Genomic DNA, 23,653 nt, shown 5'->3' with positions numbered 1-23,653 from the left:
GGAAATCTTATAAATTGTTGGTGGAAGTGCAAAATGTACAGTCACTCTGGAAAAAAGTTGGGCAGTTTCTTGTCAAATTAAACATAGAATTACTGTACACCTCAGATGTTTGTACACCCATGATTCTTAAAAAGCCAACAGGTGCCGAAAACAGTGTGGCTCAGTGGATAGAGCGTCGGCCTGCAGACTGAAAGGTCCCGGGTTCAGTTCTGGTCAAGGACATGTACCTTGGTTGAGGGCACATCCCCGGTGGGGGGTGTGCAGCAGGCAGCTGGTTGATGTTTCTCTCTCATCGACGTTTCAAGCTCTATCTCTTTCCCTTCCCCTCTGTAAAAAATCAATAAAATATATTAAAAAAAAAAAAAAGTGGTCCAGCCCTAACTGGTTTGGCTCAGTGAATAGAGCATTGGCCTGAGGACTGAAGGGTTCTGGGTTCGATTCCAGTCAAGGGCATGTGCCTGGGGCCTGCAGGAGGCAGCCTATCAATGATTCTTTCTCTCCCTCTCCCTTCCTCTCTGAAATCAATAAAAAATGTATTAAAAATGAAATAAAAAATAAAAGTGGCCCAGAAACCCAATCCTTTGCAGAAAAATAAAAAGAAATACCTGTTTACACATTTGACCCAATTATATTTTTATACACTTTGGAATGTTACAGGAAGTTGCTAAATATGTTGTTTTGATTATTTCTCTTTGTGATATTAATTTAATAAACTCAGTATATACTATGGGCATTCTTTTGTCTTAACATGTTTCTTGAATAAATACCATAGGTTTCAGTATTTTGACATTTACTTCTGAATTGAAAGATTAAGTATGCAAGAGGTCCCGGGTTCATAGCTGGGTACCCCCTCCAAAACAAACAAACAAACAAACAAACAAACAAAGTATGAAAGGCATAGCCAACCTCTCTGAGCTGGAGAATCTCTCTACATAAGCCAGTTTATTTTATTTACTTATTATTATTATTTTTATTGACTTTATACAGAGAGGAAGGGAGAGAGAGATAGAGAGCTAGAAACATTGATGAGAGAGTCATCGATCAGCTGCCTCTTGCACACCCCCTACTGGGGATATGCCCCAACCAAGGTACATGCCCTTGACCGAAATAGAACCCGGGACCTTTCAGTCCCCAAACGGGTTTCGGCTACATAAGCCAGTTTAGAATGGAGGGGCTTCCCTAACTCTTGCGGTCTCCATGCCATTTTGTATACAGTATATTTACTTTGTTTTTACTTTTTCAGACTTATAAATCACTCTACTTAATTTTTTTTTTTTTTTTTTTTTTTGTCTGTAAAAAGTTAGGTGTTCCTTTCTCCCCCTCTCACAACACGGTGAACAGAAGTTTTCTGGCGACCGCAGGCGACACATCTAAAACAAAAAAGGCAGAGCAGATGCTGACAGTGTGGGGCAGAGAAAATGCAAGGCCGATGAGGTCATCTCCGTGCTCCTCCGAAAGTCCTTATTTAGTAGCGTTCGGAGAGCGGTTCCGAAACGCGTCCCTCCACCCGTGGCGTCAGGACCTGTGTTGAAAATATCGATTGCTGGCCTCTGCCCTAAGCTTACTGGGTCAGAATTTGCTGAGATGGAACCTGCAGATCCGAATTGTTTAAACCAGTGCGTAATCGGCTTGGGAACCTCAGATCCAAAACACAACCCCCCTCATCGACATGGGTCTCACGCTGACGCTCGTCCCCGCCGGCTCGCCCCGCCCCGCCCGCCTGAAGCCCCGCCCCACCAGAAGCCCCGCCCCAACCCAGCCTAGGCCCCGCCCCCCGCCTAGGCCCCGCCCTCATCGTCCTCAGTCTCGTATAGCCTCGCGGGATACTTCCCACAACGCCCCGCGCCTTGCCGCCGTGGTTGCCAGGCAACACGGTCCCTGCCGCCGCCGGCGCGGGGTTCGACCCGACAATGGGGCCGCGGGGCCTCCCCCGACTCCTGCTCGTGCTCCTGGACTGCTGGGCCTCGGTGAACGCCCAAGCCGGGACCACCCCGGTAGTGACAACGGAGGACCTCAACTCTACGGAAGCAGCCCCGACGACTCCCCGACCTACCTTGTCTGCTAGGCCCCCGGGCACCCCCAGGAACCCCGGAGCCTCCTCCGGTCCCAGGCCCACCCCGGTCACGGACGGTGGGTACCAAGTGTCCGGTCCAGGGGATCCACAGTGATCCATCCTGGAGAGGGTAGCCCGGGTGAGGATGTGATATAATAATGATGGTTAACGTTTATTGGACACTTTATTGTGCAAGCATTCCCGAGTGTTTCATAGGGATCCTCTCAATAGCTTTTAAAGGTACTGTGTCCTTGTCATACAGAGGAGGAAACCGAGGCTCAGAGAGCGTAAGTGGGACAATAGCAAAACTTTGAAAGTACTTGTAGTTGTTTTGGACTACATTAATACCAAAGGTAATAATGAATGAAGTCCTTGCAACTTTGCAGCCAAAGAAGTTAAATCGACAGTTTCTAGGCAGTTGTGAAAATTAAATGCAGAGGATGCACAGAACCCTGATTCCTGGTGGCCTTAAGTGGGTCCTTCCCCTGAATCAGGACTGGGTTGGGGATCTGCAATATTAATCTGATGGTTCTTATGGTCAGGCAGGTGATTTAGCATGCTGGTTCTTAAACCTGTCTAAATACCAGCATCCCTGGAAATTTTTTGAACAACACAGATGTCTGGGGTTCACAGTCAGCTTACCAAACCGGGGTCTTTGTAGGTAGATAGAGCCCAAATGGCTTTCCAAGTGAGCCAGATGATTAGCCACTTTGGGGGAACCCCAGATTGAGGAGTGCTCAAACTGACTAGTCTTCATTTCTCCCAAAGTGCAGTAGCAAAAATCAAATGGATATTTGTATGAAATAGGTGTGTGTGTGTGTGTGTGCGCGTGTGCGCGCGTGCTCACGCGTGTGTGCATTGCAAGGCAGGGGGCAGTCACTACCTGCTGATTGTGATGCTCTGCATCCATTCTCTCCTTTCTGCAGTTGCTGCTTTGTGTGTCTGTGACCTGTCTCCAGCACAGTGTGATGTCAACTGCTGTTGTGATCCTGATTGCAGCTCCGTGGATTTTAGTGTCTTTTCTGATTGCTCAGTTCCAGTTGTCATGTAAGTTTGTGACACATGAAGTTTTGATAAAATTAGACCAAGATTATAAAATTTTGAGAAGTCCATGAAAACTCCCCTTGCGTGAAAAACTCAAGCCTGATTTCCTGAAGTTTGTGTCCTTTAGAAGCCAACAAATATATAGAAGAGTATCTGTCCATTATTGCATCCAGCCAGATGATAGTGCAGTCAAAATAGCAGACAGAGTGCTTTTTTAAGAGTATAATGAACCCTGTGTTCAGAGATTGAATTACATTTCACTTTGATTTGTAAACAGATAATGCAATCACTTTTGCATTAGTGCATTCCTGTTATGTATAGTCTAGGGTGAAAGGTACAGTTTAATTTTACAGCTTTTGTTTTGGACATAGCAATTGTAACAATAGATTAAATGGATGGTCAGGAAAACTTTGTTTTTTACCTTTCTGATATGCAAATCTCCCAGTTCACATTGTATAGGAAAATAATGGAAAATGACATTCCTAGCCTATTACAAGGTAAAAAAGAATCTCTTCTGAATGATCTGTTTCTCCTAATTCAGATTTCAAAGCTTTTTGAAAAACAGCAGCACTTAAAGAAGTTAATTTATTCAGGATGGGACCAACATATTCAGAGATGGAGTAATTATGTAACTAACTTAATTTGTAAATTTAATTCTAGTTAGCTGGGAAAGGGATATTGTATTAAAATGATTCTAAAGCACATCTGGAAGAATAAACAGATGAGAACAGCCAAGAGGTTATTGAATGAGAATAGCAAAAAAAAAAAAAAAAAAAGAATAGCAAACTCTTCTTACCAATAGATTGAAGAATGAAATACACTAAACAATTAAAGAATGGCCCTAGCTGGTTCAGTGAATAGAGCATCAGCCCGAGGACTGAACGGTCCCAGGTTCAATTCTGGACAAGGGCACACACCATGGTTGCAGGCTCTATTCCTGGTCTTGGTGGTCAGGGTGCAAGTGGCAACCAATTGATGTGACTCACATCTCCCCCCTCCTTTCTACGCTCTCTAAAAAAAAAAACCTAAAAAAAAAAAATCAATGAAGAAATATCCTCAGATGACGATTAACCACAACAAAAAAATAAATTAAATGAATAAAAAATATAGGTGAATATTTGGGGTGTGTGTGTGTGTTTTATTTCAGAGAGGAAGGGAGAGGGAATCAGATAAAAACAACAATGATAATGAATCCTTGATTGGCCACCTCTTGCACATCCCTTAATGCACATGTGTCAAACACAAGGCCCACGGGCCAAATCCAGCCCGCCAGGCCTTGCAATGTGGCTCGCACTGCGCTGTCATCACTGCACTCCGCTGTCAGTTTATGACATTGTCAGTTTATGACTGTTCAGTAAACCATTCGGCCCGTGATTTAGGCTGGATTTTAGATTTTGGCCCCTTCTCTGATTGAGTTCGACACCCCTACCTTAATGGGATCAAGCCTGCAACCCCAGCATGTGCCCTGATGGGGAATTGAACTGGAACCTGGTTTATAGGTCCACACTAAACCAACCTGAGCTAGGTGAGCATTTGTTAATCTTAGGCTATGGAATGTCTTTTAAGCATAAACCCACAAACTATAAAAGATTGACAATTTTATTATTTTAAAAAATTAGTCAATTATACCTCAATTTTTAAAAAGGAATGATTGTAGCCGAGACCGGTTTGGCTCAGTGGATGGAGCGTCGGCTTGGGGACTGAAAGGTCCCGGGTTCGATTCCGGTCAAGGGCATGTACCTTGGTTGCGGGCATATCCCCAGTGGGGGGTGTGCAGGAGGCAGCTGATCGATGACTCTCTCTCATCGATGTTTCTAACTCTCTATCTCTCTCCCTTCCTCTCTGTACAAAATCAATAAAATATATTTAAAAAAAAAAAAAAAAAAAAAAAAGGAATGATTGTAAAAACCAATTAAGACTTCTATAATGACGAAAAGACCATAAAATTGAAAGGTAAATTAACTGGGGAAAAGTATGTATAACACATGAAGTATGTATAACACATTACACTTAAAGGAGTTTCTTTAAAATATGGGCTCTCACAAATCAATGAAAAGATACACAAATGGCCAATAGATATGAGCAAGCAACTTACTGGAGGAAATACCAGTGAGCAGTAACCATATGGAAATACGTTTAACCTGCTGGTAAATGATAAAATTCAGATTAAAATAACCATATAATGGTTTTTGCCCATGAAATTGGCAAAGGGTCTTTATAAGTTGGATAATATCCAATCTTGGCAAGAGTCCAGGGAAACTGCACTCTTTACGACAGTGTTGGTGAGCATGCATCTTGCCTTTCTGGATGACATTCTGGCAGCATGTCTCAGCAGCCTTAAATTATGTACCTACCTTTTGACCCAGCAATTCTTCTTCAGGGGATATAGCCTAAGGAAATAATTGGAGACATTCATAAATATGTATGTACAAGGATGTCATTATAGCATCATAAAGAACCGGGGGAAATTAGGAACAACCTAAACCAACAATACAGGATTGTTTAAAAAGAAATTAGGGTATCTTAATTAGTTGGTGTACAATGAAATCATCTATAACAATAAAAGTGTAATATGATAATTAGACCGGACAGCTGAATGACCTTCCAGAGGTCATCCTGAACGTCTTTCCAGACTAAGCCACGGTGGCGGGGGCTGAGGCAGAGGTGGTTAGGGGTGATCAGGCAGGCGGGTAGGCAGGTGAGTGGTTAGGAGCCAGTGGTACCAGATTGTGAGAGTCGGACATCCCTCAAGGGGTCTTGGATTGTGAGAGGGTGTAGGCCACACTGAAGACCCCCCACCCCCTCACCGGGCCTCTAGTTTAGTATAACATTGCAAAAACATATTTTGCTGGTATAAATATTGGGTAATATACTGTATATTAAGTTGAAAAGGCCTGAAAGCATTATGTAGAATATGATCCAATTTCTGTTATATCTCTATCGCCATATCTGTATCTGTGTCAAACTGATTAGAGTGTGTCAAGTCTGGGATTGGTTGAAGACCTGACTATATAACTTCCAAGCTCCAAAACTTTCAGATGACTTCACATTTTCTAATTTTCACAGTACTTTGAAGATGGCTTTATTCTGAAGAAAAGGAATTTTAGGTCCCTTCTGAACGCTTATAAAAGTTCTGCAAAATTTTATATAATTGATTCTGTCAGAGTTTGCTGAGTTCATTTACATCAAAATTATACCCTGATCTACATTTCATACTTGACAAGATTTCCTTGAAGGTTCTTCTACTTGTCTTAATATTTTTCCTGTTAGAGGAACATGTTTCAAATGCCAAACATTTTAACACTGAATAAACTAAATAAAAATGGATTCAATTCTAGCATCGCACTTTCATAAATATCTCCCATGTAGCTGTTAACATAGTGCACAGTACAAGCATCTGACAGTTTTAAAGAATCTTGCTCAGATTGTGTGCACATGCCTTAAAGCTTCTTTTAATGTTATTATTTTTTTAATTTTCAGGGGTGATAGTCAGTTTTGCAGCCAAAAAGCAGCCATCTATTCGTTGAATTTAACAGCAAATCCACCCCAGAGAATATTTAAAGTTGTAGACCAGATCAACCCATCTATTTTCTGCATTCATATTACAAACTGTGAGTATTTGATATACTTTGTAAAACTCTGACATTTTCTTTTTTCTTTTAAAAGACCTTTTATGGGAAAAGGTCCAATGTAGTTAGATTTAAAGCTGTCATTCTATGGTTTGGCTGGGGTGTATCTTCTGAGGCTGTTTCCTAGGCAACTGCCAGTAACCTTAGAGACCTGTGGGCATGCACATTTCCTTCACCAGTAAAGGAACTGCTTGCATAGTTGACCTTTGAAATCTCATACTTCATTTTAAAGGTGTTTATGATATGTAGACATGCATAGGAATCTAGATTTATTTAGGCACATGAGGGTTTTTTTTTTGTTGTTTTTTTTTTGCTTTATTTCCTCCTGGTTTAATGATTGAGAATCAGGTTTAGCTTATGGTTTCAATTTCCGTTTTTCTCTTTTATTTTTACTTAGAATATTTGCATGAAAACAGGATCTTTATTTTTATCTGAGCATTTGGCTCAACGAGGTGACGAGATTCAAAGCACAGGCACAATGTAAAATGTTAGCGCTCTCAAAGGTTAGACACACATTGATGGTTGTGCCCAGTTTAGCTCTGTCATCTTTTGAGAATGTCTTCATATTTTGGCTTTGTTTCCTTATAACTGAAAACGTAGGGGAATGCTCTGTGCTTTGTAACCTGGGGTAGTGACTGGTCCGCCGCTGTCACATTCTTTGACTTAAGAGTGGCCCAGTGAACCTATCAGCCTATTCCCTTCTGCCTTTTCCATAAACAGGTATTCTCCCGGACTTCAGAGAGTGGCTGTGTGAGGGTAAAAATAGGATCTTCCATTCCCATAGCCATCGGGATGGAGAAAGTTATTGATTATTCCTGGCTTCTGTTGTGCTATTTATCTGTGGCTTTAGAAACCATTGCTTCTACAGATAGCGAAATAGGCCAAGTCTGAAGATCCTATTTATTTAATCAGATTCAAGAAATCCTGGGAGAAGTAGATATAGAGAATGATACTTTATTTTTTTCACATGTCTTATTGCTACTAAAGCTGTTTCAAAATTTTATTTATTTATTTTTTAAAATATATTTTATTGATTCTTCACAGAGAGGAAGAGAGAGGGATAGAGAGCTAGAAACATCGATGAGAGAGAATCATCGATCAGCTGCCTCTTGCACACCCCCTACTGGGGATGCGCCCGCAACCAAGGCACATGCCCTTGACCAGAATCGAACCCGGGACCTTTCAGTCCCCAGGCCGACGCTCTATCCACTGAGCCAAACCGGTCTGTTTCAAAATTTTATATGCGCTGTATATAATATATATGTATTTTGTACTGATTTAAAATACTTTTTCTAAAAACAGATAAACCTGCATTATCCTTTATTGATCCAGAAGTGCCCGATGAAAACAATTTTGATAAATTGTTGAAAACATTAGATGGTTTTTCATTGAATACAGAATCAGATGTTTCTCTAACAGATGAACCAGATGTTCCAAAAACTACTAAATATGAGGTGAGCCATGAACCTAAATCTATTCATCCTGTTGCAAATATCCTGTTCTTGTAAGTTATTTCCCCCCCCAGTATATTCCCAGTAAAATCGGCTACCTAAGACATATAATTCATATAATACACTCAAAAAATTAACGTTTGTGCCTATAAATCAAAGATCATGAAAATTAAAATTAAGTAGTTGAATTCTAACATAGGAATTATTTTTCATTTTATTTATTTAGTTTTAATCCTCACCCGAGGACATGTCCATTGATTTGAGAGAGAGAGAGAGACGGAGACAGAGAAACACCAATGTGATAGAGAAACACCATTCAGTTGCACTGGAGATTGGACCTGTAACCTAGACATGTGCCCTGACTAGGAATCGAGCCCAAGACCTTTTGGTACATGGGGGAAAACTCTAATCAAATGAGCCATACTGGCCAGGGCTCTAATATAGGGTTTAAAGTCATTTATTGTGTGGTAAACTTGTATTTATCTCTGCAGAATTTGTTTTTTTTTCCCACCTCAAGAAATGCAGCACAGTACTGGAGGCATGCTGCTGGAACAGAGGGGATTGGTGGGATGCCTAGTGTTCTCAAAGTTATATTTAGCTGTACAGACTTGGGGATAATATGTGCTATTTTATATATGTTCTTTAGTAAAACTTTCAGTGTGATTTAAATAAGTATTGCTGTCCTATATATAAAAGGCTAATATGAAAATGGAATGGCAGAACGGCAGGTCGCTATTGGGCACACTGACCATTAGGAGGCAGATGCTCAATGCAGGAGCTGCCCCCTGTTGGTCAGTGCGCTCCCTCAGTGGGAGCACCACTCAGCTAGAAGCCAGACTCAGGCTAGTGAGTACAGGGGTGGTGGCAGCCCACCCCATCCTGAGTGCACAAATTTCGTGCACTGGGCCTCCAGTTGAAAAATAATTATCTCTCTCTCCCCTGTCCCTGGCCACCAAGTTCCTGCCTGTAGAGGCATACATCTATGTCAGCTTCTTATATACCCTTCCAGTGGAACTCCTTAACATATCCTTCCGGAGAGATTCCTTAATAAAAAGGCCTGCAATGCATACTTACATGGATACAAAGAAACATGCACCCTTAAAAGAAATGGATGGGGCAGCTATATGTGAGCTTCATTTGGGCAAGAACCATATCTGTTTTTTGCTCATCGCCGTGTTCCTAACGCCTGAAATGCTGCCTGGCACATAGCAGGTGTCCAGTAAGTGTTGAATGAATGACTTAGTCACTGTTGGTGTTTCTCTTTGCAGTATGGGGTTCTTCTGCAGACTTCAGACTCATTTTTGAGATTTCCTTCTCCCCTCACATCATCTCTGTGCACTGATGATAACCCTGCAGGTAAGAGAGCAGGCAGTTTTCTTTGTCCTCAAAACAGACTTTGCTTAGTTTAAATTTGTAGTAATCATAATTAAAGAGGCTTCATGTCTAGAAGCAGAGAGTCTTAGAGTTGAAAGAGGCTTCAAAGATTATGTCGTTCGGTGCCAGAATCTTCCCCACCACACGCAGTCACTGCTTGAGTACTTGTAGGATGGGGACTCCCAACCTGAATCAGCCTGCGGAGCTGTGTAACACCTCCATTGTAGGGAAGTTCTCTCTTCACTAGAGCTAACCTTTGTCAGTAGCTGATATTCATTAAGCACTCACTGTGTGCTGGGTGTGATGTTTAGTGCCTCTGAGGTAGAGTTATTGTCAATAGATGAGGAAACTGAGAAACATTCAGTTTCTTGCTCAGGCTCACGTAGGTGGTGGAGCGCGGGTGTGTGTGTGTGTGGGGGGGGGGGGCGGGGGGGGGGCAGGGATGCAACCCACGCAGCTGCCTCCCCCGGGTCCTGCTGCTCCTTTCAGGGGCTCCCCAGAGCTGGGGAGTCCTCCTCTTGGCAGGGGAGGCAGCAAGCCTGGCTCTCCCATCCCTATGCCAGCCTCACTAGGAAGGAGCCAGCCAAGAGTGGGTGATGGCTTGTGGCTTAGTGAGACATCATTTGATACACGAAGGAAAATGTATTCTGTTGAAAAGATCCTTAACCTTGTTCACTACAGGACCAGCGTGAATTAAAACCGAACGGAGAGCATTTCCATCTAGTGGATTTGCAAAGCTTAAGAACGTAGGGCTTGTGGGAAATAGGACGCATCTACAAAGCTGGTGGGACTATTTATTGGTACAACCTCTGTGAAGAGCAGGTTAGCAGTATGTATGAAAATTACAAATGCATATGCCCTTTGACCCTGCTGTTCTACTTCTAGGAGTTGGTCCTACAGAAACTCTGGCTCACATGCAAAATAATAGACGGTAGCATAATTGGTGACAGCAAAGCTTGAGACAACTTAAGCATCCATCATGGGGAACTGGCTGAATAACGGCATATCTAAAGTAGGATACTAATTATTCCTAAAAAAAAAAAAAAAAAAAAGGGAGGAGGAGGAGACAGGTTGAACTCTAAGATTGTTCAGTGAAAAAAACAAAGGGCAGGATGTATTTTGTGCATTTGTTTCTAAAAGGGGAAAGAAATACTAAAAATACATTTTCACACTTATTTGCATAGAATATTTCCAGAAAAATACACAAGAAACTTCATGCTGAGTGTCTCTCGGGGACTGGGGAGCCAGGGCCCCAAGGGAGACCTCTCAATTCCTTTTTTGTGATTTTTAATTTGGAATCATGTGAATGTTTTACCTATTTGAAAAATAAATTTTAAACCCTGCCAGAACCGGTTTGGCTCAGTGGATAGAGCGTTGGCCTGAAAGCTCCCTGGGTTTGATTCTGGTCAAGGGCATGTACGTTGGTTGTGGGCACATACTCAGTAGACAGCTGATTGATGTTTCTCTTTCATCAATGTTTCTGACTCTCTCTCCCTCTCCCTTCCTCTCTGTAAAAAAATCAATAAAATAAATATTTTAAAAAATTTAAGCCCTATTTTAAAGCCATATATCTGTATCAATTTATTTTGTAATTTTACTTCTATTACAATTTTATAGCTACCATGAACAGTTGAAATTTTCATCTTATTTTCCCCCCCAGCATTTCTGATGAATCAAGCTGTGAAGTGTACCAGAAGGATAAACTTGGAACAGTGCGAAGAAATGGAAGCTCTGAGCATGGCTCGTTACAGCAGTCCTAAAATTTTGAGGGTAAGAGTTATTGTGAAGTGACGCTGATTCGTTGGGTTTGTTTTCTGTTCTTGGTACCCTTTTAAAATATTACAAAGTATAGAATAATTTAGGTACATGATTGACACTCAAATTTTAAAATGTCTCCAGTTCCTTGGTATACTCATACCGAACATACTGGGGAAAAATCACTTAAAATAATTTCTATTTTTATCTAGCTAGCTCATATTTTTGCTTTTATTATTATAATTTTTTCTTTTTTTCTTTCATTTTGATGGTAACCAATAATGTCTGTCTCCTGAATTAAAAAAAAATTGATAACCAAAAACTTTACCAATGACAAAAGCATCTTAATGTCTGTGACAGAAATTATCTTATTGGCACCAAGTAGAGATCTCTCTGAGAAACAGGCCAGAAAAGGGTAGAAAATCCGCTTTCTGGTTGGCAGATGAAGTAAGTAACCAGGGAAGGGCAGGAAATAGGATTGCTGGGGAAGGGAACGAGGCCACAGAGTGAGAGGCCCTTTCCTCCTGATAAACAGGGTCCCGAGCCTGATCTAAATAAACGAGAGACGCCCCCGGCCCATTTGGTGGATGACGTGGAGGGCTGCAGGGGAGAAAGTGGTTTTTAATGTTTAAAAACCATGGGATTATTGTGAGATCCCGGATCTCCTGACTTTCTCTTTTGGGAGGTGGTGGAAGAGTGGTCCCTGGCATCAGTATCCATCTGGGCTTCAGTTTTCAGAGTCAAGTTCAACCATTTTTCTTCCCTCCCTTCTCATGCCAGCCATCTAGGCCTGCGAATTCTTCCAGCGAGTTTGCCTTCTCAGTTTTCTGGAAGTATTCCCTCTGGCACGCAGGCACAGGTCTCTTCCAGCACAGGCCTCCCCAAAATTCTCTCCTCCTCTCCCTCCCCAAAGCTCCAGTGGCCCGAAAGGGTGGGTGTCCTGTGATTACAGAAGGGAGGTGGAGACCTCCAGGAAGAGGGCTCTGGCTGTGTAGAGGAGGTGGGGGCGTGGCCTTGGGCTAGAGGCAGGAAGACCACTGAGGAGGCTGTGAAGGATGCTGAGCTTCCAGCGAGCACAGCTGGAAGGGCAGTGAGAGTGACTGGCAGGTGGCAGCCATGTCTTCCTCCTGGGCTGTGTCACTGGTGACCACACAGAAAACACCGAGTGATGACCGGAAGCGGAGAGGCTTCGGAAGGCTGGCTCTGCGGGGCTGGTCTGTGAAGCTTCCGGTTTGGAGGAGGTGCATATCAAAGGGACATGTAAGGTTACCTCTTTGATGATGATATAGATACAAGGAGAAGTAGCTGGCAGGTCTTGATAAAGGATATTGTTTTCCTCTCTGTGGAGTCTTAAATAAGATGAATATGCCCTTTGACCCCCAGTCTGGAAAAAAAAAAGCAATAAACATGATTATTTTTGTTGTATTTAACAAAATTTGTTGTTTCTTTCTGTCTAGGTGCCTAATTCAAAAACAAAGGTAAGAGTATTTCTCAGTGGAAAGTTTATTACACAAGCCCTGTGCTTATTAGCAGCCACTCTTCATTCTTCCCCCGCCCCCTCTCTCTGTCCCAGCCACCACTAATATATTCTCTGTTTCTGCGGATTTGCCTGTTCTGGACATTTCACATACAAGGAACCACACAGTATGTGACCTTTTGTGTCTGGCTTCTGTTGGTTAGCATTGTGTGCTTAAGGTTCATGTATGTTGTAGCAAGTGTCAGTCCTTTATTCCTTTTTTTTTTTTTTTTAATATATTTTATTGATTTTCTACAGAGGGGAAGAGAGAGGGATAGAGAGTTAGAAACATCAATGAGAGAGAATCATCGATCAGCTGCCTCTTGCACACCCCCTACTGGGGATGTGCCCGCAACCGAGGTACATGCCTTTGACCGGAATCGAACCCGGGACCTTTCAGTCCGCAGACCGATGCTCTACCACTGGGCCCTTATTCCTTTTTATAGATAAATAATATTCTTTTGTATGAATATACCACATTTTATTTATCCACTCATCAGTTGATTTACCTGTGGGTTGTTTTCAGTTTGCGGCTATTATAAATGCTGTTGTGAATATTTGTACACGTGTGTGTGTGTGAGAGCATATGTTTTCAGAGGTAACCACAAGTAAAGTTTTGGCTATATCCTTCTCAGGTACTTTCTCTGTGAACGCATGTATGTACTTACGTATAAATATCAAAGTGAGAATTCCATGGCACACTTTTCCCTCCGGGGCAGTGTGTCAGTGGAGGTTCCTTTAAAGTGTTTTGTTATTTTAACCCGTTCACCTCCGTTGTGGTGTCTTCGGTGATCCGGGACTTCTTTGTTTGCAGGTCCCCATCACTGTCCAGTCCGTCGTCATTCAGTCTCTGAATAAGACGCTCACCCGGCTGGCAGACACGCACGTGCTGGAGCCGGTTCTTGTGGACGAGGCGGGGGCTGTTAAAGTCTGCACCAGGGTCGTGCTGGAGGTAGGGCCCCGAGGCTTGGAGAGCTCGGTTCGTCTGTGGCGGATGTAGACTGCGTGGTCCCGAGGGGAGGGGTCCAACTGGGTGCCCTTCGGAGGGGCTCTGGCCCTCGCTGTGGCCTCCTGCGTGCCTTTCTGCTGTCCTCTCCGAGGACACCTCTTTGTCTCTGAAGCAATCACGTGTCCTTTTTCTCCACAAACCTAAGGACTTACCAGAACACATAAAAGATTGTTTTTGTTGCCATTGTTTTGTTCTAATGTTTCCACTGCAGAGAGAGACGGGTTGTATTCGGCCCAGGCCAGCTGATTTGGAACTTACGTAACCGGGCACGGAGAGGCGCACATGACCCTGCTTGTCAGCAGGGGTGACGCCGAAATGACATCTCCCCTCACCTGACTGCACGGGAGGGAAGAGCTTCAAGGGGAGGAATGGGAAAGCACTGGCCCCCGCTCTCCATGTTATCCGAGTCATCAATCCAGCCACAGAGATGGCACGGGAGCAGGTGTATTTGGAGTGTCGTTTCGTTTTCAGGTGACGTACAGCCTCACATACACGGACGCGGGTGAAGTAGCAAAAGCCGATCTCTCTCTCCTCTTGGGGACAGTCAGCGACGCAGAGCTCCCGCTCCAGCAGAAGTTTGAAATTCACTTTATTCAGGCGAGTTTGATCAATTTTGTACACGTAGCTCACTGCCAGGTGAGAAGAAACCCTCACTTGTCAGTGAAAGACATAATCTCGGCTTAGAAGCATTGCCACGCCTGACCCCTTGCGCCGCACGAAGGCCTGCACGGAGCATTGGGTTTGTAATGGATCAGGCCGAGGCTGCGTCCTCTCCCACGGGGACGGAGTTCTTGCAGGCAGGCTTGCTCCTGACAGCATGCTGTCCTCCCACACTCAGCAGATACGTTTATAGTTCTGAGCAGGGGAGAAGCGGCTTTGTTGGTCGGCGATCCCGGATTTTATTCTGAAAAGCATTTCGTTTCCCCCCGGCCACTGCCTCGTCAAAGTGAGAATTACTGGGGGCTTTTCTGCATTGTCTTACAGCAAAACACGAAGCCGGTTCCTCTCAGTGGAAACCCCGGTTATGCTGTGGGCCTCCCGCTCGCTGCCGGATTTCAGCCTCACAAAGGATATCCTTTTGGTTCCGTGGAGAAGGTTGATCTCCCCGTCCACGCGCGGGAGCCACGCTTCCCTTTGCCGCTGAGGGGCCTGTGGGCTGGAGCGGCTGGTCTCGGCCACAGGGTTCCCAGGTGGCTCCAGAGAAGAGATATTTGGGTCTCACTCATGTCTCAGTCACACATGTGCCACTGTTTCCTGGGAACCAGACTGCTGTCGTTCTGGGTGATTATCCCTTAACTCTCCGTGAATGTCTGGGATCATCCAGACCATGAACAGATATGGACAACTCACTATTCTTCGGAGCACAGCTGAGCAGGACTGCTTGGCAGTAGCGGGGGTTCGGACCCCAGTGTTGTTTGGTTACAACATGCAATCTGGCTGTAAACTAAGGTAAGGGAGGGACTTGTTTCTGGTGGAACTTGCATGTGTTGATCAGAAAATAAAACATCCCCCCTGACCCCGTGTCCATCAGACACATGCCTCAGCTGATGCGAGTGCCTGTGAAAGCTACAGTGCACCTTATGATTGTGAATAGGTAGTAGCAATAGTGACAATACATTATAATATAGTTTTTTTTAATTTTTAATTTTAATTCTCAGAACCATAAGCCATGCATGGTTCAAAGGAAATCTATTACAACCATTTTTCAAATCAAATGGAGTGGAGTAAAAACCTCAAGGCTTTGTATGTTTTTGTTTTTAAGGATGCATAGCACTTGAGTTCACTGCAGAAATACTTCCCCTATGAGTCCTTGCTGTAGGTCTGCATTTTCATATACTGCACACAACATAGCAGGCCCAGTGAGAGGAAGCCTGGGTATGATCTGCTTTTAATTTACTGGTGCTTTTTATTACTATCAAACATGCACCTACTGTAAAATGTCAAATGGCTCTGCATGGCTTATTTTAAAACAGCAGTTCTTGCCCTCACCTGCCCCACCCCAGAGGTAGTAACTCTTACAGCTGATGTTTTGGAAATTTACCTTCAAATCTTTAAATAGCCTGCATATAACGCTATTTCTTGATATTTTAGTTTTACAGATTACTTAAGTTTCCACTATGGAAGATGAAAATCTGACTCTTTTCCCTTTCACCCCCTATCCCACCATCCACTCACTTCTGACCCTGTAACTTGCCAGGGTAATTATGTCATCATTTTGGTTAGACCAGTAGGTGCCATTTACATTTTTACATTATTAGTTCTGTTCTGTGGTTGCTGATCCTCATCCGAGGATATTTTCCCCCATTCATTTTTAGAGAGAGTGGAAGGGTGGGGGAGAGAAAGAGAGGGAAACACCAATTGGCTGCCCCCTGCATGTGCCCTAGGGCTCTGGAACAAACATGCAACCCAGGTAGGTGCCTTTGACCGGGAATGGAATCTGTGACCGTTCATGATTATGCCCTAATCACTAAGCATCACTAGCCAGAGCTTATGTTATTAGTTCTGATCATTTTAGACCAGCATTTGTGAAAGGGAGGTTCAGAATACATTTCCACAAGATGTCAGTAGGGGTAGGACTATGATGTAATATGTTTGGGAAATACCAATTAAAGTTAAAAACCTGTTCCTACTGTAGGACTTCTCAGAGCCTTTGAGCCTTTAATATGCCAGTGACTTCAGGAGGGACATGGGTATGCAATGGCTCCCAAACTTTTGGCCATGGAACCTTTCTTGTACAGAACCTCTGGATGGAAAACAGTTTGAGAAACATTGTTTTGGATTCATCTCCTTGGCCAACAGCGATTTCTCAAAGTTAGAAACACGTTGGCTTCTTTCAAACAATCCCCTTTTGGAGAGAGAGAAAATAAACCAGAGAGAGCATGTGTGTTGTGGAGCCTGTGAAAAATGCTGGTGTGAGCAACAGCCTCATTCCATTGACTTCTCTTTCCTTCTCCAAAGACTGACCAGCACTATCACATGTCCACTTGTCGCGGAGAAGGTGAAGAGCCTGCTGAAGGGCCAGGGCTTCCCGGATTATGTGGCCTCTTTTGGAAATTCTCAGGCCCAGGACGTGCTGGACTGGGTGCCCATCCACTTCATCACCAAGGCACCCCACATGAAGGTACAGGGGGAGACGTTGAAGGCCGCATAATGGCGATCTCTCTTTCTTCCACTGCCCTCCACCCCGTGGGAGGTAGATGGCTCTGGCAGGAGTTGTTATCAGATGGGCCTGAACCTTGAATACTGATTTATCCTTGTTAACACTGTTGTCATTGGCCATTGAGTCTGGGATTGGGCCCTTTCCTCTCTGTGAAGTGGGAATGATGGTTATAGTACCTGTCTCATAGGGATTGAGTTAATGAGGTAATTAATATTCATGGTGCCTAGTGGTTACTCCATAAATGGGAATCTGACCATTGGTCAACAATAGTCATTGTTGGGGGTCCATGAGGCCTCGTCTCAGAGAGACTGAGACACCCCCTCATCCACAGCACTGTTCCCTGGTCTAAAGGCGGCCCAGGTGAGAGCTTTCAATTCTAAAGTTCCTGAGAGTTTAATGGATTTGACGTCCTATAAATGGGTTCCTGATCACATGTGATTCTCCTGCCCACCTTTTCCTTTTGTCTCAGCAGTCAGTGTGGGCTGCCCCATCCCTGGAGGTGTGCTCTCCACCTTACCCTTTAATTGCCCGGCTTTTTCTCGTCACAGTTTCTTCAGGCCTTTCATTATCTGCTTAGCGTATTTATAGCCCGGGGACAGTGGGGGTGAGGATTGCTCCCCAGCTCGGATCCTGCCCTTCCTCCTGGTGATTGCTCAGTCCCTGCTTTTCAGCTGCTAAGTCTTGGCTCGGCTCCACCGCCTCAGTGAACCAGGCAGACTGCTTCTGGCTCCTTGGAGATGGTTAAGACCTCCAGCTATTGCTGCCCCCTCAGAAGGGAAAACAGGTTGGGAGGAGATGCAGCAGCGAGGACATTGGCACTGCCAGGGTCTGTGCTGGTCCAGGTAGCTCAGGGCCGGGGGTGGGTTTTGTGCTAACCTTTCAGCAAACCCAGGTAGAAGCAGACAGGAGAGCATCTGCTAAGCTCAGTCATACCAGCTGCTTGTTGCATCTTCTCCTAATAACAGGATATCCAAGGATCTCTCAGCCTACAAATTGCTTAGAAGGCCATTCCAAGCTAAGGATCCCACCAGTGCCTTTTTGGCAGGCACAGATGTAGCAGGCTTGTTAGCTTTTCATGCCTTGAAGAGAGGTGTTTTTAAAAACTTGTTATTGTGGAAAATTTCAAACACACCACACAAAAATAGAATAATACAACAGAACCCCTTCATGCAGCTTCAACAGTTATCACAGTTGCCAACTAAAGAGTTCCAGAGGCAGGAAAAAGATGGGGAGGGCCCACCAACCACTGTCCCCTGGCGGCTGCCCAAACAGAGGCCTGGAGCAGAGGCCTCAGGCCCCGCTCCCACAGCGCCCAGTCTGAACTGGGCAGCTCCATGGAGGCTCTCAGTTCCTGTGGAGAGCTGGCAGTATCTTTGACAACTCAGACTCTGCCTATAAACCCCAGTGTAACACCCTAATTGCCAATTGATGAAATCAGGTAAATGAAAAGGCGGCACATTTCTTTTAAGTGTATTTTAACATAATATGCAATCGGGCTTAATTTGTCTGTTAGTAATACCATTCTCTCTCCTCCCCACCCAAAGCCAGTTTCTCTCCTCAGGTATCTCAGAGGTAGCTGTAAACAGGTAGAGCCGCGGTTGGCAAACTTGCAGCTCTTTGGCCTCTTGAGTGTGGCTCTTCCACAAAATACCACAGCCTGGGCGAGTCTATTTTGAAGAAGTGGCGTTAGAAGTTTAAAAAATTTGGATCTCAAAAGAAATTTCAATCATTGTACAGTTGATAGTTGGCTTTGTGGACTAATGAGTTTGCCGACCACTAAGGTAGAGGAAGTTAGAGCAGGCAAGGCCCTGAAGGCTCTACTGACACCCACTGGGCTTACAACTCCCCGCTGCTGCTGGCCTCTTTAGAAACCAGAGGAATTGGAAGGAATGGAAAAATTGTGCTTTAGGTGTTAAAATGTTTTTGAAGCATTGAGTACTTTAAGATATGTGCTTTAAGAGGTTTTTATCTGAACTTTGAGAGTCTATTCATTCTCTTGTTCAGAACATTTTGTAATACGTGAAACATTTTATAATTAAAACTCCGAACTGCAGATTAAGTTTGACTTGTGGTTAAAATGCTGATTAACAGCATTTTGTGTTGTAGGATGTCTGCCAGCTCCCGCTGGCTTTGGTTATAGAAGTGAAGTGGACAAAGTACGGATCCTTACTGAACCCACAGGCTAAAATAGTCAACGTAACTGCAAATCTAATTTCATCCTCTTATCCTAAGGTAGGCCTAACTTCAGTTTCAAGGTATAGGTTAAGACACAAGTCCAGACAAAACTCAAGTGTGATAGTAAAATTTATTATTTTTTGAAAAAGATTATAATTAAAATGGAAACAATCTGGTTTCTTTTTTAAAAAATATATTTTTATTGATTTCAGAGAGGAAGGGAGAAAGATAGAAACATCAATGATGAGAGAGAATCATTGATCGGCTGCCTCCTGCAGGTCCCCTACTGGGGATTGAGCCCGCAATTCAGGCATGTGCCCTTGACCGGAATCCAACCTGAGACCCTAATGTCTGCAGGCCGACGCTCTGTCCACTGAGCCAAGCCAGCTAGGGCAACAATCTGGATTCTTAAAACACTGTAGCCGTCATTTTCTTCCACTTAGAGGAAAAACCTCCGCTAACAAGGGTTTCCTTCACAGTAGCACGCTTGTTTAGATTTATCTTTAAAATTCTTACGAAAATTGAGTTGTGATTGACATTGACTTGTTGGGACAACCTGGGTAAAAATTATTTCTCTCATCCAAGTTAATGGCTGATTAGTCCTCCACATACCTATCAGATTTTTGAAAGACCAACAGTGGTCAGTGAGGAAGAGAGTGAAAGACGTCCTGTCTTTGTTATCCTGGTAGCACCGGCCGCAAGGCTTACGGCATCCTGGCTTTTTATTACAGACGGACTCGGGAAAAGAAAGGACGGTTCTGATTTCCACTGCGGTTACTTTTGTGGACGTGTCTGCACCGGCGGAGGCAGGCTTCAGAGCTCGGCCAACCATCAATGCCAAGCTGCCCTTCAATTTTTTCTTCCCATTTGTTTGACGTGAGTCATTAAAGAAAGGAGGCCACACCTCCTCCCCCCACTCATTCCCCTCCTTTTGGAAATTTTATTCTACTTGGTTTGACTTTAAAAGGGGGCACTCTCTGATCTTGGTAATTTCCAAAACTCAGCACACAGATCGTCTGCGGAAGCCAAATTGCACCTTTGGGAAGACGTAGAGAGAACAGACTTTGAAGTAGCACAGGCATTGAGGGTTTACCCAGCTCACTCACCTCCTGCTTTGATGTGATTTGTTGTTAAAATAATCATTGTTTTTAGTTCAGGTTTTCTTTCAAGTCCCACTGAAATGAGTACAAAAATAGCGAACTATTGTATAAGCTCACACAGATAGAATGCAAGGCTTCAGGAGGGGATCTTCCCCCAAATGTCACGTTAATTAGAGTGGAGTCTTGGGTCCAATTGGCATTTCTGTACCAGGCACTGTTGCCAGCGAGCTCTCCAGCTGGCTAGCTGGCTCTCCAACTGGCGGGCTGGTGTGGGATGCTACAGAGCAGTTCCAAGCAGTTGAAGCTGGAAAGAATATAGTGGGAGGGTCCGGGGGAAGGAGAGAGTTTATGTTCTACATTAATTGTACAGTAATTGAGAAAAACGTCGTCAGGTGGCAGAACGGGGTGGAGCAGCGAGCAGCTGGGTGATACAGAGGAGGAACCGAGGACAGCCTCCTTGGGGAACTGCCTCCAGCAGGCTGTTTAGAGCCGCTGGGAAATAGAAAAGGCCTTTCCAGAATGGGCTGGTAGCTAAGGTACCCTCTTTTTTTTTTTCTTTTTTCTTTTTTTCTTTTGTCTTTCAGAGCACTCATATGAAAGAATGCCTCAGTATTCCCGTAGAACGTGAAAACAAACTTGATGAGATTAAATGTTATTTACAACTAGTGGCTGTCCAGCTTTGTTGTCCATTTTCCAGCAGGAGCCATGTGCTCAACTCGAGAAACAGCTTATAATACATCCGTGATGCAGTGCAGGTGGGGATGGGACGGGAAGCCCTCCGTCACACCGAGGAAGAGAGAGCGCCTTCCGGAAGACTGTCCCTCCAGAGTCCAAGCCGGGCCGGAGGCAAAGACACCAAACCAGCCCTGTCCCGCCGAGGCCCCAGGAGGGCCCGTGTCCTCACTCACAGCCACAGCCCGCGAGGGCGTGTCTTCGGAGTGGAGCAGGGACGCCTCTAGTTCACCTCCCCCAGAAGTCCGTGCTGTCTCAGGAGCTTGTTAAGTCTTTCAATTTCTTGTTCCTGTTATTACGAAAGCAGACAAATAACGGAATTTACCCCCGAGCCTCCCCAGGGGCGTGACCCTCGTTCCGTGAGCCCCGGAACAAGGAATCAGTGCAGGGAGGCGGCTGCCACATTCACAGGGCAGAGACAAGAGGAGGGACACCCAGCCTGGCTGGGAAGGAGGCAAGGACAGGGAGGACTTAGCCAGGAGGAGGGGCGCTCCCGGCTCACGGCGCACAGGAGCGAAGGCTGGGCGTGGGGAGCACCGGCTGGAGGTGGGCACTGCACACGGGCGGTGTTTCCCCAGGACGCTCTCTTACCTTCTCAGAGCAGCTGAACTCAAGGTGCTGGATCTTGGCAGCCAGCTGCATGTTTATCTGTTTTAGCCTCAACAGTTGCCGCTCTGAACGTGTCTTAACCGAGATAATTATTCCTGAAAAACAATTGAGGGTCTCAGTGATACTGGTTTCTAATTTAACCACCTGGAAAAAAAAATTTGTGTTTCTTATAAACGTGTGCAGTTAGGAAGAGTGCTGACAGATAAGTAAAGGCATCGAAATAGGAGGGCCTGGTTTTTCATTTCTGAGGACCTCGTTGTGAAATACTTCTCTTTGGTTCCCATGGGCGGAAAAATCCTTAAAAATAATCACTGATGCCGAAACCGGTTTGGCTCAGTGGATAGAGCATTAATTGGCCTGCGGACTGAAAGGTCCCAGGTTCAATTCCAATCAAGGGCATGTACCAGGGGGAGGTGTGCAGGAGGCAGCTGATCAATGTCTCTCTCTCATCCATGTCCCTAACTCTCTATCCCTCTCTCTTCCTCTCTGTAAAAAATCAATAAAATATATATATTTTAAAATCACTGAGCAGATGAGCATTAAGCTTCTTACCACAGAGTTGCTTCACCCCACACTGCCTAGCAGCATTGTGTGCAAAAGCCACAAAGGTGCTGGCTGGCTGGTGCGGCTCAGTGAATAGTGTCGGCCTGAGCACTGAGGGGTTGCCGGTTCGATTCCCAGTTAAGGGGATGTATCTGGGTTGCAGGTTCCATCCCTGCCTCAGTTGGGGTGTGCGCTAGAGGCAACCAAACTCACATAGATGTTTCTCTCTCTTTTCCTCTCTCTGAAATCAATAAAAATAAAATAAAGTCACAGCAGAAACATGAATTCTCTGAGACAGAAGCTCCCTGTACAACCAGGGTGTGCAAGGCATAGGCTTTTTACCTAAAATACACAGTATTTCCCCAGGTGTGTGCTCCACAGCCAGGATCTACAGCACGTAAATAGGTATTATGTCCCCAGAGAGTATCAGATTGGTCAATTTGGAAAATATCACAGTTTTCAGAGCCTTCATCATACTAACACATGCTGTGCTTTTCTCAAAGGGGAAGGATCCAGTGCAAATCTTTTCTCAGCTCCCTTGCACCCCTTCTGGATGAGGCTCCTCCCCAGGAGGGTAGGATGTGACGAAATTCTCTTCAGGGATTGGTCTAATAGAAACAGGGCCCAAAGGAGAAAGGCAGTTCCTCTGAGGGCACATGTCTCGGTGTCAGTTCTTAGCCACAGAGGCGGTGGTGGGACCCCAGATCAGAACACTTTCCTCTGGACTGCAGGGAAAGAAAGAGGAGACCGACCTGGAAACTACCACCTGCAGCCTCAGTGTCCCCTCCCAGGCCCGCCCATTCCTGCCCGCTCTGCAGCCCGGAGCGCAGGGCACGCACCGTTGATGATCCGGGCCACCCGCCACAGCCGGAGCAGAATCAACAGGCCCAGAGCCTCGAGCTCGTGCTCCTGGAACAGGACGACGATGTCGAGGACAAACGAAACCACGACGACGACAGAGTCCAGGATTTCAAACTTGTGGTGGAAGAACTCCCAACGGAACACAAATATTTTAAAGAAAACCTCTACCATAAAGAAGGTCAAGATGGCGATGCTTATGTAGTGGAACACCTGGAGGAGACAAGGAGGCACAGTGAGAGCAGGTCAGGGCCTCGAGTGCCCATGAGACTTCATTCACTGACCAGTCCCGAGCCCCTGGCAGCGCCAGGCCCTGTTCTCCGGCCGGTAAAACAGCGGGAACAGCGGACAGGGCTCTGCTCTTGGAAGGGCAATTGGCGATGGCAGATTGGAAAACATCGCCATGCCTATTGGCATAGCAGTACTGGAACCGTGCAGAAACCCTATTTTCTTTCACGGGGCCTTTTAATTTTTTTCCTTTTGACTCAAACTGGCCTCTCACCCACCTTGCTTAATCATTAAGCCCTCAGAGCAATGAGGTTCTGATCAGCATCCAGTAGCCTTAGGGACAAGTCTATTGATTATAGAGACAGAATTTTCAATCAAACTAAAGATGGCATGTTGGCCTCAGTTTCCAGGAAAGCC

General features: G+C 44.8%; 2 protein-coding genes across 6 annotated transcripts in view; one reads left to right on the top strand and one right to left on the bottom strand.

Annotated features, from left to right (window-relative positions):
• The first annotated feature begins 1,831 nt into the window (after window positions 1–1,831).
• Window positions 1,832–22,131, top strand: TCTN1 (tectonic family member 1). Of its 3 annotated transcripts, XR_014793512.1 has the most exons (16): window positions 1,832–2,130; window positions 2,980–3,100; window positions 6,578–6,708; window positions 8,029–8,180; window positions 9,446–9,533; window positions 11,212–11,321; window positions 12,764–12,784; window positions 13,637–13,774; window positions 14,303–14,428; window positions 14,816–14,901; window positions 15,140–15,280; window positions 16,790–16,952; window positions 19,098–19,223; window positions 19,898–20,042; window positions 20,171–20,285; window positions 20,851–22,131. XR_014793512.1 is itself a non-coding variant. In XM_084868039.1 (15 exons), the coding sequence occupies exons 1-14, from the start codon at window positions 1,911–1,913 to the stop codon at window positions 20,039–20,041; spliced, it is 1,767 nt and encodes a 588-aa protein (XP_084724165.1). In that variant the 5' UTR covers window positions 1,832–1,910; the 3' UTR covers window position 20,042; window positions 20,851–22,131. The 3 variants fall into 3 exon arrangements, 2 of the variants coding, with proteins under 2 accessions (XP_084724165.1, XP_084724164.1); XM_084868039.1 differs by lacking the exon at window positions 20,171–20,285; XM_084868038.1 differs by having other exon boundaries at window positions 19,898–22,131.
• HVCN1 (hydrogen voltage gated channel 1) overlaps window positions 21,150–23,653 on the bottom strand; it is a gene marked incomplete at its 3' end in the record, with an annotated part of 26,361 nt that continues 23,857 nt past the window's right edge. For 2 of the 3 annotated variants that reach the window (XM_084868083.1, XM_084868082.1), the window contains exons 6-8: window positions 22,990–23,221; window positions 21,590–21,702; window positions 21,150–21,287 (exon numbers count right to left, since the gene is read on the bottom strand). In XM_084868083.1, the coding sequence (XP_084724209.1) occupies window positions 21,222–21,287; window positions 21,590–21,702; window positions 22,990–23,221 (411 nt within the window). Of the gene's footprint in view, window positions 21,288–21,496; window positions 21,703–22,989; window positions 23,222–23,653 lie in introns of those variants that run through there. The other variant, XM_084868081.1, reaches the window with a different exon arrangement.

Source organism: Pipistrellus hanaki (genome assembly GCF_964339955.1).
Source record: "Pipistrellus hanaki genome assembly, chromosome: 19".
Lineage (NCBI taxonomy): Eukaryota > Metazoa > Chordata > Mammalia > Chiroptera > Vespertilionidae > Pipistrellus > Pipistrellus hanaki.
The sequence above is the reverse complement of the archived record's forward strand: the minus strand, read 5'-3'. Positions and strand labels throughout refer to the sequence as shown.

Excerpts from the sequence above, each read along its gene's own strand:
- TCTN1 (XM_084868039.1), top strand. The coding sequence starts at position 1,911 with ATGGGGCCGCGGGGCCTCCCCCGACTCCTGCTCGTGCTCCTGGACTGC. Across the intron at positions 3,101-6,577 it reads TGCTCAGTTCCAGTTGTCAT|GGGTGATAGTCAGTTTTGCA; the intron begins GTAAGTTTGTGA and ends TTTAATTTTCAG. Across the intron at positions 14,429-14,815 it reads TTGAAATTCACTTTATTCAG|CAAAACACGAAGCCGGTTCC; the intron begins GCGAGTTTGATC and ends ATTGTCTTACAG.